The sequence below is a fragment of the Amaranthus tricolor genome, chromosome 1 (assembly GCF_026212465.1).
Source record: "Amaranthus tricolor cultivar Red isolate AtriRed21 chromosome 1, ASM2621246v1, whole genome shotgun sequence".
Classification (NCBI taxonomy): domain Eukaryota; kingdom Viridiplantae; phylum Streptophyta; class Magnoliopsida; order Caryophyllales; family Amaranthaceae; genus Amaranthus; species Amaranthus tricolor.
Genome location: NC_080047.1, coordinates 43,613,248 through 43,629,277, shown reverse-complemented (window position 1 = coordinate 43,629,277; position 16,030 = coordinate 43,613,248). Strand labels below are relative to the sequence as shown.

General features: G+C 33.9%; 2 protein-coding genes across 3 annotated transcripts; one reads left to right on the top strand and one right to left on the bottom strand.

Annotated features, from left to right (window-relative positions):
* Window positions 1-2,874: 2,874 nt before the first annotated feature.
* LOC130827853 (uncharacterized) lies at window positions 2,875-6,228 on the top strand. 2 transcript variants are annotated; one of them, XM_057693734.1, is made up of 3 exons: window positions 2,875-3,153; window positions 4,732-4,872; window positions 5,706-6,228. In XM_057693734.1, the coding sequence occupies exons 2-3, from the start codon at window positions 4,743-4,745 to the stop codon at window positions 6,080-6,082; spliced, it is 507 nt and encodes a 168-aa protein (XP_057549717.1). In that variant the 5' UTR covers window positions 2,875-3,153; window positions 4,732-4,742; the 3' UTR covers window positions 6,083-6,228. The 2 variants fall into 2 exon arrangements, with proteins under 2 accessions (XP_057549717.1, XP_057549709.1); XM_057693726.1 differs by having other exon boundaries at window positions 2,878-3,153; window positions 4,719-4,872.
* LOC130827843 (protein NRT1/ PTR FAMILY 3.1-like) lies at window positions 6,226-10,677 on the bottom strand. The gene is made up of 4 exons (XM_057693717.1): window positions 10,468-10,677; window positions 9,284-9,501; window positions 7,824-8,383; window positions 6,226-7,227 (listed from the first exon to the last, which is right to left on the bottom strand). The coding sequence occupies exons 1-4, from the start codon at window positions 10,583-10,585 to the stop codon at window positions 6,294-6,296; spliced, it is 1,830 nt and encodes a 609-aa protein (XP_057549700.1). The 5' UTR covers window positions 10,586-10,677; the 3' UTR covers window positions 6,226-6,293.
* Between the last annotated feature and the right edge of the window lie 5,353 nt (window positions 10,678-16,030).

Below are 16,030 nucleotides of genomic sequence, written 5' to 3'. Positions count from 1 at the left end.
AGCCACCAATAACTTAAAAATAAACAAAGATAAAAGAAAATAATCAAGAACAAATGAGTAATAACATAAATTAAATAATATTAGCAAATAAACAAAATAAAACTAAAAATAAATGAGATTAGTTTTTACCCACAAAATATGAGGAAGATTGAAGAGCAAATAACAAAAACCCATAAATGTTCATCACCAAACTCCATTAAAATACTTTAAAGGGTCGTATGGATTGAGAATGAATATTTAAGGAGATAAAAAAAGTCAAACTAATGTAACAAAGCTAATTGAAGATGCAAATGAAGTTATTGAAATAATTGTAATAGAGGTAGAATGAGAGAAAATAAAAAAATTTTGAATAAAAAAAAGGTTAATTTTCCTCATTAAAGAATTCTCTCACCCCTCCATAGGGTAAATTTGTACCCAAAATAAGGGAACTAGTTGTTATATTCTCCATTTTTCATTACCTTCTAATCAATTCTTTCACTTCTCTAACAATCAAATCCCTTTAATTATTTATCTAACTAACTTTGTTTTTCTAATTTGATTTTTATTTATTCCATAAATATTTACTCTCAATCCAAGCGACCCTACAGCTTTAAATAACTACCAACAAAAAAGAGAAGATAAATATTATTAACTAAAATAAACAATGCAATAAAGTTTTGGTTAAGAAAATCAAAATAGAGACAAGAAAAATTAAAGAAATTAAACTACGGTTTATAAAGAGTAAAGTGGGGAAAAAAGGAATAAAAACTAAGAAAAGCTACTGCTCTATTCGCTGCTGCTCTCTGCTGTTCGAAATTCTCTTTTAAAGAGGATTTTAATTCCTCTAATTGGACCTGGGAAGGATTATATTAAATGCAATTGGTGCTGAAATATATATAATGAAAGTTCTGTCTCAGTTGCTTACAGGTAGGGGTTTTCAAAACCGGATACCAGATCGATCCGGATCTGAATATCAGAATATCCGATTTTTCGGATGCCTTAAAATGGCGATCCGGTTCCGACCCGAATTAAAACGGGTATTTGAAATCCGGATACCCAGTTTAATTTGGGTCGAAAACCGAATATCCAGTTTTGTTTTTTTCCTTGATACATGTGTTTTTTTGGCTGTTTTCTCTTTTAGAATATTTAATGTTTACGTAAAATTATAATACTAACCTTGTAGAAATACCTTAGCCTAATTAGTCATAAAATAGAAACGATGGGTATTCCATACATACATGTCTTCCTTCTCCAATCCGCTTCTAAATTACTTTCTTCCTCCCCAAAATATGCACTTTCTTTCACAACCATCTAAACTAATCTCATTAACCATTGCCCATTATCAAGGAATTTCAGCTTAATTGGAAAACAAAGGGAGGGAGAGTGTGAGACTGGAAGTGAGAAACGATTGTCTAAGTAGCATACTGGAAATTGGAAAGCAAAAGGCCCAAGCTAGATTTAGATTTTTCAAAACAAATTTTAAAATTAAAATAATAATAATAATAAATCGGATACCGGGTATCCAGATTCCGAACAAATGCGATCCGTATCCGATCCGAATACCCTGTTTTAAAACCGGGTACCCGACCCGGATTATCCGGATTTAGTTAACCGAGTAAGTTATCCGGTTTTAAGTACCGGATAATTCGGGTCGGATTTTCCAAACCGGATATTTTTGAACACCTCTAGTTACAGGCATTGCATGCGTGCTGGAGGTCGCATGTTCGAAACCCCTTATTAGCATTATTTTGTTGTTGCTGCCTGCTGCTGTTTGGCATTGGATTAAGGGGAACGATCACTCGTTCAACATTTTGTCTCGAAAGTTAATTTTTGCTCGATCATTGTCAATTTGGAAATACCATAACTTCTTTTAGAACTCCGAATTCAACATATGACCAGTTGATTCGAAGCTAACGAATCCAACTTTTAATATTTTTACTTGGGTTCGACTCCTTTTTACCTCTTGGCCTCATTTCTTCCTCGGCTTTGATTCTTGCTTCCTCCAAGCCTTGCGGGGGATTTGGGAGTATCGTCCCTAACATGCTTTTGCTTGGAAAAATGTGGAAAACCTACAAAAACATGAACAAATGCATGCTTCCCTCGAAAGGGGTGTAAACCCAAGAAAAAGAAATGAAATATAACAAGAACCGCATAGAAACATAACAAATATCACGAATAAAAGGAATGAAAATTGGGTTAATCACTTTTAAACCAAAATCAAACAATATACTAGGTGAAGATTGAACTTAAGACTTTTCCTGAAAAGTGATATTTAATCTGCAGTTGAATTAAGTTTGAAATTAAAGTAAACTATATCAGAATTGTACTCTTGTCATCATCATGGATAGTCAATATAAATGTTAGTTCAACAGTTAACTTCACTAAACTATTTTCTAATAAGATTCATGATAAAAGCATATATTGCAAATTAGAGCATTGAAAAGTTACTTGAGATGTTTGAGAGATGATAAGGAAAGTTATATAGTTGATGAAGTGTTGAACTAGAGTATTTACAGTGAGCTTTAAATTTTAGACTTTATAAGTTGTTTTATAACTTTTAAATTTAAACGTTAAAAATGCAAAGAGTCAAAAGTAAAGACTCTCAAAAAGCATGCTTAGTTTTGTTGACTAATGAGTTGATTTAAGGTTAGGTTCACTTCAACATTGATATTAAGATTGTGTTTGACAAATATTGAACTTCTAAAAGTTGAACAATGCGTCAACACAGATCTCTTATGGTCAATATTTTCGTAATTTTTAATTTTCAATGGGCCAATTTTTTATCATCATTATTAGAATAAATTGCCTATTCAGCATCTCTAATCATGACATATTATTGAATTGAATCATATTTACAGGTTCAGGATAATATACAAAAATTTACACTGATTTTCTTTTTGTTGCAACAAGAATCGAACTCTAATTTCTCCTTTAGAAAGTGACAGATAGGGTGGTTGGTATATGTCTCCAATTGATCTGCAACAAAAGAATTGATTGGTAATTTTGGTCTAACGTTAAACGACGCGCAGCATAAAGCATCAAAATAGCAAATGCGAGCGTTTTGTGGTAGCCGCTTCATTACTCTGTTACACCCTGAAAATTAGAAACCCTAATTCAGTAATTTACAATTCCATCGTTTCGATTTTATCGTTCTGTCTATCTGCTACTATTGAGGTAATTTCACTTTTCCTGCAATTATATTCTACTTTTCTTTTTCAATTTGATGTATTAGTCATCATTAGCTATATTCAATTATTTCAATATTTATTTGTGTTCTTTCGAAACTGATAATTGTTTCCCTAAATTGAATAATCGGTTAAATGACAATTGAATTAGGGTTTTTCTATGCAGAATTGAGTTAATTTATGACTTATTATTTGTGGTGAGAATCTCTGCTGAATTAATTGGGGAAATTTTGAGTTCTTATCTTGTAGGGGATGGAATTATTGTGATAAAGATTCTTACATTTACCTGAGACGATTTGGGTACTTTAATTCTTCTGTTTTCTGTATCCCCGTACCCGTACCCGTTTTTTTCCCTTTTCCGATTTGGTGCAACCTAGCTTTTATGGAGGGAAGGGAATGAGGCGGGTTACTGACTTTCTGGGTTATAATTAAGGTAATGGGGTTATATTAAGGGGGTGTTTGGTATTAAGAGAGGAAAGGGAATGAAAAGGAAATGGATAAGATAGGGTCAAGGTAATAATAAGTATTATTGTTAGATGTTGTTTGGTGTAAAAAATTAAGAAATAAGGGTAATAAACTATAGAACTATATTTTTCATCACCACAACAAGGCGGTATCGACTATATTACTAACACGAACAAAAGGCTAAAAAGCAGCCTTGAAAAACTACATGGCTAGTGTTGCCTGCCGCAAACGTACAGTTTACATTTAAGTAGGAAGAATTGCTCATGGCTACATATTGACTACATTGCTTGTAGGGTGGTTGATAATGGTGAGAGAGTAGGTTTGACTATATGAGGGAGAAAGGGTAATTGTTTCCGCAACATTTCAAGAGTTAACAAAGTAAAGGTAACTATTACCCTCAAGTAAAGGTAACGTTTATCAAATTTTTATAACAAACAACAAGTAACGGATTGTGTTAATGAAATCCGTTACTTGAGCGAAAAGGTACCAAACCAAACGCTCCCTAAGTTCAATGGTATTGTATTTGTGAACTTTCTTATTTAACAATCAGGACATATACAGGAAGTCAGGATCAGTAAAAAGTGAAAGCTACTGCTACTGGCTACAATGTTAGATGTTCGTCGAGCAATAAATTTGGGTCAAAAATTACATAAGGATGATCAGTAGGAATATAGAAAAGGCCAATTCGACATGTTGATTAGGCACAATACCAGGCCTGTAATGCGATGCTTGAAACACCACTCTAGCACCAATAACAGATATAAATATGTGTTTTACTGATCAAGGGCAAATGTCCATAATGGTTGTGGATCATGGAGTTAGAGCTTTAGCTGACACTGAGAAACTTCCAATTAGGAATGGTCTGAACCTGGCAAAATGATTCCATGTTTTAATGGAAAGCGGTTCATTTTGTACAGCTGTTGGGTCATTGTGAGTAACCTATTGAGCTACTTGTTTCCGAAAGGATTTGGGAATAGAAAATTTTGGGGTTTTCCCTGCTGTAATTTTACCTAACTTACTCTTTTGCTTCTGTTTTTATTTCAAGCAGAAGTATTAGTTTGTGTGCTTATGCTTTGTTTTTTCAACAAGGCAATTCTTTCAGTTCGTTGAATCATGAAAAGAGCAATGCCATGGAGTGACAAGGAAGATGACTCGTCTTCTAGTGAATCATCCTCAAGTGATACCGACTCAGAACCCGAGGAGGGTACTGGAAAGTCTATATCATCACGAAAATCATCTGAAGGTACTTCAGCTTTTATGGTTTTGAATTTTTAGTTGATCTTTATGAAATGTTTTACTCTTAAAAAAGGCTAATTTCTCAGAAGTTAGCTTCTTTAAGGTGTTTGTCCAGTTTTTGGTGGCTGTAAAGTTGATGCATTTCTTTATTTTCCGCTGCAATTAGATGAATGAGTAGTTTAAAATCTTTTTATAAAATATCTGAGCTGGCCTATTTTGAAATGTAGGCTGAAGCACAAATTCATTATGTGGGCTGAACTATTAGGATATACTCAACAATTGTTGTCATGGTTGTGGACTTATGGTTAATGTTTTCATGGAGACTTGACATCGATGTTCAAATTTAAGAGTTGATTTTACGGTCTGTTTGGTTAATGGAACTAATTGGTAATAATGGGAATGATTTGTAGTGTCAATTTTTATGATATTTATCATGTCATTACCATGGTAATGAATGTTTGATCATAAAAAAGTTTTTTTGTTCACAATTTGTCATTATCACTTAATACCACATGTTCAAGTGATAATGCTTTGGAATGAATTTTGTAAAGAAAATGAGATAGTTGAAGTAGATTAAGTATGGTGTCTGAATTTGTCATGAGATATTCTTACCAAAATTATACTAATATCTAATTACCATCTCCACCATTTAGTACCGATTACCAAACGGGCCGTTACTGTCTTCAGGGTGACTGTGAATCTATGATCCTAAGTAATGAGACGTATGCTCCTAAGTAATGAGACGTATGCTTATTGTACTCGTATCCCCTGTTTGTGAGCTTCCCATAGATTTTCCCCTGTTTTCACATCATTTACCTTACTTTAGCTCCTTATCTTTAGTAAAATCTGCAAAACGAAAAGGTGGTGGGATTGATTTTGAAGCTTTGAAACGACACGGTTACAAAGGAGGTTTATCAGTACTAAAAGTGCCTCCGCCAAAGGAGGAGCCGAAGCAAGACTGGACGTGGTCTACTGGCAAAGAAAGGAGCAAAGATCAGGAAAGTGAGGAATCCTACAAAGAGCGTCAGAAAACACGAGCTGCAATAGCCGATGGTGAACTACTTGCAACTGCTATGACTCCACAAGAGAAGAAGTCCTTTGCTCAGAAAGAAAAGCGAAAAAGAGACCTCGGCCAGACTAGTAGAGGAAAGAATTATGTTGAAGAAGAAAAGAGGCTGCTAAGGGATAGTGGCGTTTATTCAGGTTTTGATTGTTAAAGCGTGCATTAAGTTTTTGTATATTACTTTTCCCCCCATACGCATATATCGATGAAACATATTTTCTCCGTATTTTGGAGAGTTTATTCAGATTCTGCTTTGCCTTTTTTTCTAAGATCTTATTAATTATATCGGTGTTCTTATACTTAAGCTTGAATTACGATTACAATCCGATTAATTACACTGCTATTTCTATTGTTAAGTATCAGATCTAATTAGTTTTGGATAGTTCAACTTCTCCATCCTTGTCCACTATAACTTTTGATGGTGTAGGATGAGTATAAAATTCCTCATCTTGCTTATCACATTCCTTGACCTGCTCTAAGTGTTTGTAAGTGTAGAGCGAGGCACAAACAACATAATAAATGAAGTTCAAGACTTGTATGCCGGAGACGAGCAAATAGTAGTATTCCAGCCTTCCCTCGTTGAGATTTCGATCAGGAAGCCAATTGTGTTGTTTTCCTGTGTAATCGTGAACAAGCGAAACCACCATGGTCCCCAAATAATTTCCGATGGAGGTTGTCAAGCAGTAGAGTGCAGCGGCTGTACTCCTCATGCTCTCAGGTGCCTGATCGTAGAGAAACTCGATATGCCCGACGTTCATGAATACCTCGGCAAGGCCATGGATGCAATATTGTGGAACAAGCCAAAACACACTGATGGGGATTACAGCTGTGGGTTTGTCCAAAAGGTGGTATTGTGCTGCAACTGTTTTCCTCTTCCTCTCAGTCAGTGATGCTAAGATAGTTGCGAATATGTTTATCACATATCCGATTCCCATACGCTGCAAACAAGTTATGCCTGATGGATTTCCAGTGAATCTTCGCACAAAGGGAACGAATAGGCGCTCGTATAAAACAAGCCCGGTAAGCATAGTTCCGATGCTAAAGATTGATAAACTAGCTGGAGGTATTTCGAATGATGAGGTAAGGTGACGGTCCATTGTTCGTGCTTGTTGGAGCACGAAGCTTCCTTGATGAGAAGACGCAGTCACGAGTAGAATCCCAGCAGCCCAGATTGGCAACACTCGGACGATGGATTTAAGCTCTTCCACTCTATGGACTGTGGCTAAATTCCATAAGTTTGGTGGTGATGAATCTTTTACTTGATCTCTTTCTGTTACTATTGCTGCTTTGTCCAGCCACCTACACATGAAAATGGCACAATTAGTCAATCACTGTGAAGAAAGTGAAGGAACCAATTCAACTAAAAATTCAAGTTTACAATTAGACCTAAAGAACAAGATGTAGTTAACGTTAAAGTCCCTGAAATGGAAACAGAAAGCTTTAAACGAGTTTAATGGGGTGAAATCAGATTGATCTGATCTATAACTGATCAAATCATGGTTGTGATTTTTGACCAATTAAATAAACCGGTTAGGTTCGAGTTAATTAGTTTCTGACCCATTTATATATGATCAAACAAAAATTTGACCCGACTTGATTTGTTTTACATGCCTACCAACGATATGCTATATACTCTATCAATTACTTAGAGAGCAGTCTAATGCCAAAATTTAAAGGTCAAGCGACTTGTAACTCTTCAAACTTTACGCACTTCATATTTATATAAAGTTGCAGCTGATGTTTCCTATTCACAGTTAATTGCATACATCCAACTCTCTCAGACCCTGTCTAGATAAGAGTCACTTAATGAAACCGAGAAAAACGGCTCCTAGATTGATTATCTCACCAACATTGACATGTCTTATGAGATGATTTAGTCATCAAACATAACTTACTTGTACTGATCAGTGTGCAGGAGTCTCCCATCAGTAGAAATAGCAGCATCAAGCTTATGATTTTCATACAACAAACAAGACTCAACAGGCAGATCAACATTCCTTTTCTTCCAAGCAGCAACAGCAACTTGAAGAATCCTAACCAAAGGACTTCCTGCTGGTTTTGGTTTGATATAAAGTTTGTATCCTAACACAAAAACTATAACAGATATTGTCATAGCAATTGTAGGGATTCCTAGCCCCCAACCCCACCCAATATTATCTTGTATGTAGACTATAACAGTCAGAGCAGTCAATGTGGCTAACCCCATGAAGAAATAATACCAATTGAAGTAGTTCCATTTGCGCCCCGCTACACCCGACTTGGTCATGTCAAACTGGTTAGCCGCGAAGGTGACTACGCAAGGGCGAATGCCGCCTGTTCCGATTGTCGTTAGGAGGAGGGATAAGTAGAAGATTGAGAGTTGTAATGATGTTGCTTCTTGGCAATTCACTTGGGTTGGGCATGGTGGTGGGTGTAGTTTTGGAAGGATTGCTGTTATTGTAATGCTGAGCATCCCCTGTAATTAATTAAGTAGCGGATTCAGAATTCTAAATTAGAACAAAACGTGGTTTTTGAAATTATAGCACGAGTTTTTTTCGATTATTCAATTGTAATCGGTGTATTCTCTAACAGTTAAACTTATCTATTCCAACGAGTCTTGTATGAAATTATTTTACTATGAGACAAGTTCATATAATTAGCCTATTTTTTTAATTTATCACTTTAAGATTGTTAGTAATCACTTTAGTTATAGATGATCATTTTAAGATTATAAAAGTGATCTCTTTAAAACTATAATTGCTAACTTTTAAGATTGTAAGTGATCATTTAACGGTTATAAGTGATTAATTTAAAACTGAAAATGTACGTTAGGTCAACTCAATAGAGATGGTCTCGTTTGAGAATTCATGTAAACATTATAAAGTTAATAAATACTCTGTCACATTGAAATATCTGACAGGGTATATAAGATAAACATTGGAGTTTCACCAAAAGTTTAAGCTGATGGTTGAGATTTCAATATATATTATTAGGCCGTGACAATTCGTCACATAATTTTCACCGTGGCCCACTTGTGTGGACACGGGAGACCCATGGGCTTGAGCCTACAAATCCACGAGTCAAAAGCGCTGACTTGTACATACACTTGGTGAGGTTCATTATTTCCCAAAACTATATGGTTGAAGGAAGATTACCTCACCCACTATATATGCAAGTCGACAACCCACTATTTTATCGATGTGGGATCTTGTCTCACATGTGAAGTGTTTCCAACATATATTACATACGCCATGAGTTTCGGTATTTGACCTTTTAGTATGAGAACTTTTAAGATCTGAATTAGGAATTACATGTGACCATAGATAAACTAAATAATTAATAAAGTATGAAAAAAAAGAGAGAAAAAGAAAGAGACCAATTGGTAGAAGATGGAACCAAAAGTGATAGTCCAAAATTGGCCAGCAAAAGAATCAGCAATCAAAGCACCAAGAAGAGGAGTGAAACTTGCAGTACCACCAAAATTAGTAAGAGTATTAGAAGCTTGTACGAGAGGCATATTCAGTTGTTGTGTCAAATATGTTATCATATTTGCGTGGAAACCCACTCCCGCAAATCTATCGCACATTTCATTTGCTGCCAATCACATGCATCATCATCACTTTTTTAGTTCGCGAAATTGCTACTGATAATCACATATAATATAACATGTTATGTAAACTAAATATTACTATCAATTACAAGTATAATAAAATAGAAAAAGTATTTTTATTATCGACTATTTGGTTTGAAGGAAAACGATATCATGAAAAATTGTTTTAATCTTGTATTTCATTGTGTAACTGAATTCAATACTTTTTCACAAAATTCCATTATTATTTGTTTTAATAAAGGATTAAAAAAATGTAAAATTAGAATGTGAATGGGTTTCCCATCTCTTTATAAACATAGTTTTGAAAGAAAATGTTTTCCTTCAAATTTAGACATACCTTAAGAATATATATAGACAACTCACAATACTTTCTCCATTTTTTATAAATGTAATAATTTTTTTCAAACAACATATAATTATCGGAGAAATATCACAATTTAATACATGAAAGTATTAGATTATTCATCAAACTAATAGTATATAGTTAATGTTATGCAGCATGTAGATGACTTGATTTAATTAGTATAATTTAATAATTATATTATGCAATATATAATTACTTTATCTTTAAGATAAAAAATTCATTCAATGATTTTTGTTCTCTAACTAAATTAAATATATACATATATCAAGGGTTCAAGACCCATCCTTAAAAGTTAAAACTAAGCTTAACTTGACTCAATTGAATATGTGATTCTCACTTATGTTAGCTTTTGAAAAATTAATCAAAAATTTAAACTGATAATTATAATTTATTATAATTTTAAAATCTATTAGAATAAAAACTTTATACATAGTCACTTTACTCACTTATCAACTATGTAAACATTCCCTTTCACAACCAACAACTAAATAAAACCATATTTGAAAAAAATTGTGAAATAATTTTGGAGAATTAAATTTTATTAATGGGAAATAAAAATAATTGGATGAAACTACTTTAAACATACCAAGAATGAAAGGCATTGTTCTAATTCCACCTTGTTTCATCTCCTTCTTTGCATTATCTTCCACAACTTGATCTTGCTGCTCAGATTTTACATCTGAAAATGGTTTTTCTAAATCCATTTTATAATTAATGTAATTTGTGGAATTAATTTATTAACTTTAATAGAGAAATGTGATGTTTCTGAAAAATAAATGTTGTATAACAACCTATTTATAATAAATAGAGGGTGCAAAGGACTAGAGTTAACAACTTAACATGCATGGTGAAGAAGACTTCAATTGAATTAATGAGAAATATAGGTGAGACCCACCATTATTTGTCCACTCAATAATCATTTTTATTCTTTTATGGCTTTTTCTTTTCATCTTTTTAATGTTTTATATTTTTTTGCTTTTATTGGAGGATATTATTGTTTTTTAATATTTACTATGTGTGTTATTTTTATATGTGTTCACCGACTACACCCTCAAATCCAATTTTGTTATGAATTATTATAAGGTGTCCAAAAAAAATAGAAATTTTATGGGTTTTATTTTGCTTTAAAAGCAAGCTAATTTCTGTGAATATTAATTGATTTAGAAAAACTAAATTCAGTGAATATACATTAAATAAAGTAAAAAATTATTATATAACATAATAGTATAAATATTGAGAAAGTAAGTGGAATTAAATAAAAATGTAAAATAAAATTCTACATTTGTTCTTTTGATTTTGTGTACTTTTATTTTGAATTGTCTCTTTAATTTAATTTGATTTTGCTATTTAGAGCTCCAAAATTCATAATCAATAACCGTGATTTGAAAATCACCACTAAAAGACAAAAATTATAATAAATAAAATAAATAAAATAAAAACAAAGTAAATTAGAATAACAAAATTTTCACCCTATCAAATCCTACCACATAAAGATAATTTGTTAACTTTATAAATAACCGTTATTTAATAAGACTTCTTCTTAGAGCACTATCAAGATTTGCAACAAGCTAGTCCTAAATGAATATGTGATTTCTAAGGAGAATATATGAATAATATTTAAAACAATAAAAATTAAGATGAAAATTAAAACAATAAGTTGTACATTTTTCATAGGAGGCAGAAAAAAAATGTGTGGATAATATTTAAAATAATAAGTTGTATATATGGATAAAAATTATTAAAGTGGACTCACGACTATAATTAATATGTAATAAATTTTATGAGATAGATTAAAATGAAAATTAGTATCAAACCTTAGTTACAATGGTGTATATTTTTAATAAGTTCAAAAAGGAGGCCTCAATCACTAAATTTAAAAGCTATTTCCCAAAATTTAGTTGATTATTAGCCAGCATCCATATTAAAACATATATAACAAAAAAGAATGGTTTTTTCAATTAATAGAAACTTTTACAAATTGATGTTCTTATAATAGTATACATCTCTTTTTTTCTTCCTCTCCCACTTCACAATTGTGGTACTAGTGTAAACTTATAGCAGAAGTAATGGTCATATTTCAGGGTCGGCCTCAGGTTTTAGAGGCCGGGCCGAAAAATAAATTATGGGCCCTAATTATAAAATATATATTAATAATTACAAAATTTATAATATAAAATAATATTACACGCCAATAATAGAGCTCGATAGTATCCGTGTTTTGTTTGATAATCATATATTTATAATTCAATAATTAGTAAATAAGGTAACAATTACCATTAATAACACTTTGGTTTGGTGGTTAAATGCACAATTTAGTCACATAAGGTCTCAAATTCAATGCATAACAAGAAAAAATTTATCTACTTTTTCCGTAGGCCCTGGGCGCAAGTGGCCGGCCCTGATCATATTAATTAAGTTATTAATGTATTAATTAAGTTGTTAATGTATTTTACATATTACTGTCAATGAAGGATACCGAATTATTGATATACTACTCTGTCTCATAGAGCTAACAATATTTAAAATCTCCGTGTAAGAGTATTGTGGAAGATTTATAGATAAACTAGCTAGTATGTAGATATTTGTGCAATGCGCGAAGCTGCTAGTATACAAGTATTATAAAAATATTAATTTTAAACAGAGATGTAATTATTTGTTATCATTGTACAATTATAATATTTCTTATAAAATATAGGGCATTTTAGAATACATAGTGATTTTAATGAAAAAAAACTCGGTTCTATTTTAATGGAATAAAAACTCGCTTGTTAATATAAGTATTTATTAAAGTTCTCGTATTTTTCAAGACAAAATGAGTAATCATCTAGCAAAGTTTCACAATGATTCTTTGTCAAAATAATTTTTGATCATGTATCTCTTATTTCTTGATGAAATATTTTAGAAATTAAAATTTGAATAAAAAACTTTATTAATTAGCAAATACTTCAACATAAAAAAGCAAATATATATTCTAATTAAGAAACTTTAATTGGAAATTTTATATAGTGTTTACATTCAAAAATATAATATTTCAAGAAAAGTTAAATGAATATATCTAATTGTGATATACTACTTATATATTAAGGACATGGGCGGATCCAATGGGGTGTCTGTTGAGCGACAGCGGAAGTAAGGATCAACGAGCAATAATGAAACAATAAAGGAATTCAAACGAAACAATAAGAAAAATGACACAAGATATTTAACGTGGTTCACTATCAATGTGATAGCTACGTCCACTGGCACGGAGATCAAATAATTTCACAATGAACGTAAAGAATTTACAAGATGAATTACAATCACACTCACAAATTATGATGGCTCTCTTGTGATCTCTCTCAATTTGTGAATCATGAAACCCTAGCACTAATAGAAGGAGATATATATACTAAAACCTAACTAAAAGATACTTAGGCTCCAAGAAAATCCAAATAACCGTCAAAACCCACGTGAAAATAAGATAAAACGCATAACCGTCAAAAGCGACGAGTCGTCTCCAGTGAGCAACGACTCGTTGCAATAAGCGATGAGTCGTCCCCAAGAATGTCATGACTCGTGGCAAACTTTCTGACCCAAACATGCGACTTCAGAGAGGAATCCACGACTCATCGCTTTCTATACTCCAAAAGCGACGAGTAGTCGCCTAGCTCCTGACCCTCATCTTCACTCGTTCTTTTTCAATTCATCTATGACCACGATCAAGACTCGATTCGAGTCACCAATCATGAACAATCTCCACCTTGACGAGAACACGTAATCAGCAAACGATCTCATCAACACATAGTGAACATGTCTCAAGCCAAACACGATGTAAGACTCATGCATTAGTCATACATCCCGATAAGTCTCCAACCAAGACCCATCCCGACAAGTCTACACCCAAAACCCATCACATACTCGTCACCAAGTATAACAACTCATAATGCTCCCCCTATATCACAAGTCCTGGGCAAGATCCACCTTAAGGCCAACATGTCTATAATAGAAGCTCCCCAACACTGCCTCTAAGGGCTTACTACATAACATAGTAATCAATATTTAGCAAGTCTAAGCAATGTTTAAACTTACTAAATGGAACAGACTTAGTAAAGAAATCAGTTGGGTTGTCAACGGTCCCGATCTTCTTTACCTTTACCCTCTTGTCAGTACGCAAGAAATGATACCTGACGTCAATGTGTTTGGTCTGATCATGGTGCACTTGATCTTTAACTAAGCAAATGGCACTTAGACTATCACAATATACCGTAGCAAAATCCTGTGCAATACCCAGTTCACCCATAAGGCCTTTTAGCCAAATAGACACCTTAGCTGCAGAAGTTAAAGCCATATACTCAGCTTCAGTAGTAGACAACGTAACTGAAGATTGCAACGTGGACTTCAAACTAACCATAGAACCACCCAAAGTGAACACATACCCGATCACCGACCTCCTGGTATCCACATCAGCTGCATAATCAGAATCACTATACCTAGTTACCAAACACTCCTTATCATTCTCGTACACAAGACCAATATCAGTTGTACCTCTCAAATAGCGAAAAATCCTTTTCACCCCCTGCCAGTGCTCTCTTCTAGGTCGAGCCATGAACCTACTCACAACACTAACAGCATGCGCAATATCAGGCCTAGTACATACCATAGAATACATCAAACAACCAACTGCGTTGGCATAAGGGACCCTAGACATATACGCAAACTCCTCCTCAGTTTGAGGTGTCATAGACAAAGACAATTTGCAGCTCACAGATGTCGGTGTACTTATAGGCTTCAATTTCTCCATCCCAAAACGAGACAAAATCTTTTCGATGTAACTTTTCTGAGTCAAGAAAAGCTTACCCCTAGCCCAATCCCTATAGATCTTCATACCCAAAATTTTCTTAGTTGAACCCAAATCTTTCATGTCAAATTCCGAGCTAAGCAACTCCTTAAGTCGAGCAACATCAGATTTGTTCTTTGTGGCAACAAGCATGTCATCAATATATAACAACAGATAAATCATAGAACCATTATCTAACTTACTATGATACACACAGCAATCATACGAGTTCCTATCAAAACCATGCAAAACCATAAAAGAATCAAACCTCTTGTACCACTGCCGAGGGGATTGCTTAAACTTTAGCAATCTGCATGCATAGTGCTCTTTTCCTGGAATCTCGAATCCCTCGGGCTGCTTCACCAAATCTCCTCCTCCAAATCACCATGAAGGAAAGCCGTCTTAACATCCAGCTGCTCCAGCTCAAGGTCATAATGTGCTACAATTGACAATAGCACACGAATAGAAGTATGTCAAACCACCGGCGAGAATATCTCCACAAAATCAACCTCTTCTACCTGACTGAACCCCTTTGCAACGAGCCTTGCCTTAAAACGAACTTTCTCTATTTCAGACAACCTTTCTTTTTTCTTAAAAATCCACTTGCACCCTACAATCTTACTCCCCTCTAGTAGCTTCACAAGTTCCCACACCTTGTTCTTGTTAAGAGACTGCATCTCTTCACCCATTGCAGCAAGCCATTGCGCCGACTTACTATAACTAATAGCTTGTTTATACGTGGCAAGTTCATATGACTCTACATCATCAGCTACACTCAATGCATAACCTGTCAAATTCTTAACAAAGCAATTTCTTCCTAACATCTCTTCAATCAACCAAACAGGCTTCTTGATAACTCTTCTAGGTCTCTCAAGAATGGTGTCAGATTGACTAGATAACCCCTGAATAGACTACTCCACCTCCTCCCCAGAGTTAGGAGAAGATGAAACAGCCTCAAGTTCAGAAGTACTCGGCACTGGAACCTCAGCATCATCATCAATAATTATACTTGAGGTAAATTAGCAATGGATGGCTAATGTACCTCAAGTACTTCATTTGTCTGTAGCAAGTTCTCTCCTTCTTTTCCCAAATTAGGAGACTTCGTGCTCTTCTTTGAATACATGGTGCTCTCATCGGAAGTAACATCCCTACTAAGAATAACTCGACCCTTCGAAGGTGAATAGATCCTAAACCCCTTCACACCATCATCGTACCCAACAAAACATCCCATCTTGGCTCGTGAATCCAGCTTACCCTCACTAACATGATAATAAGCAACACAGCCAAAGATCTTCAAATTAGAGAAACTAGGCAACTTACCACTCTAGATCTC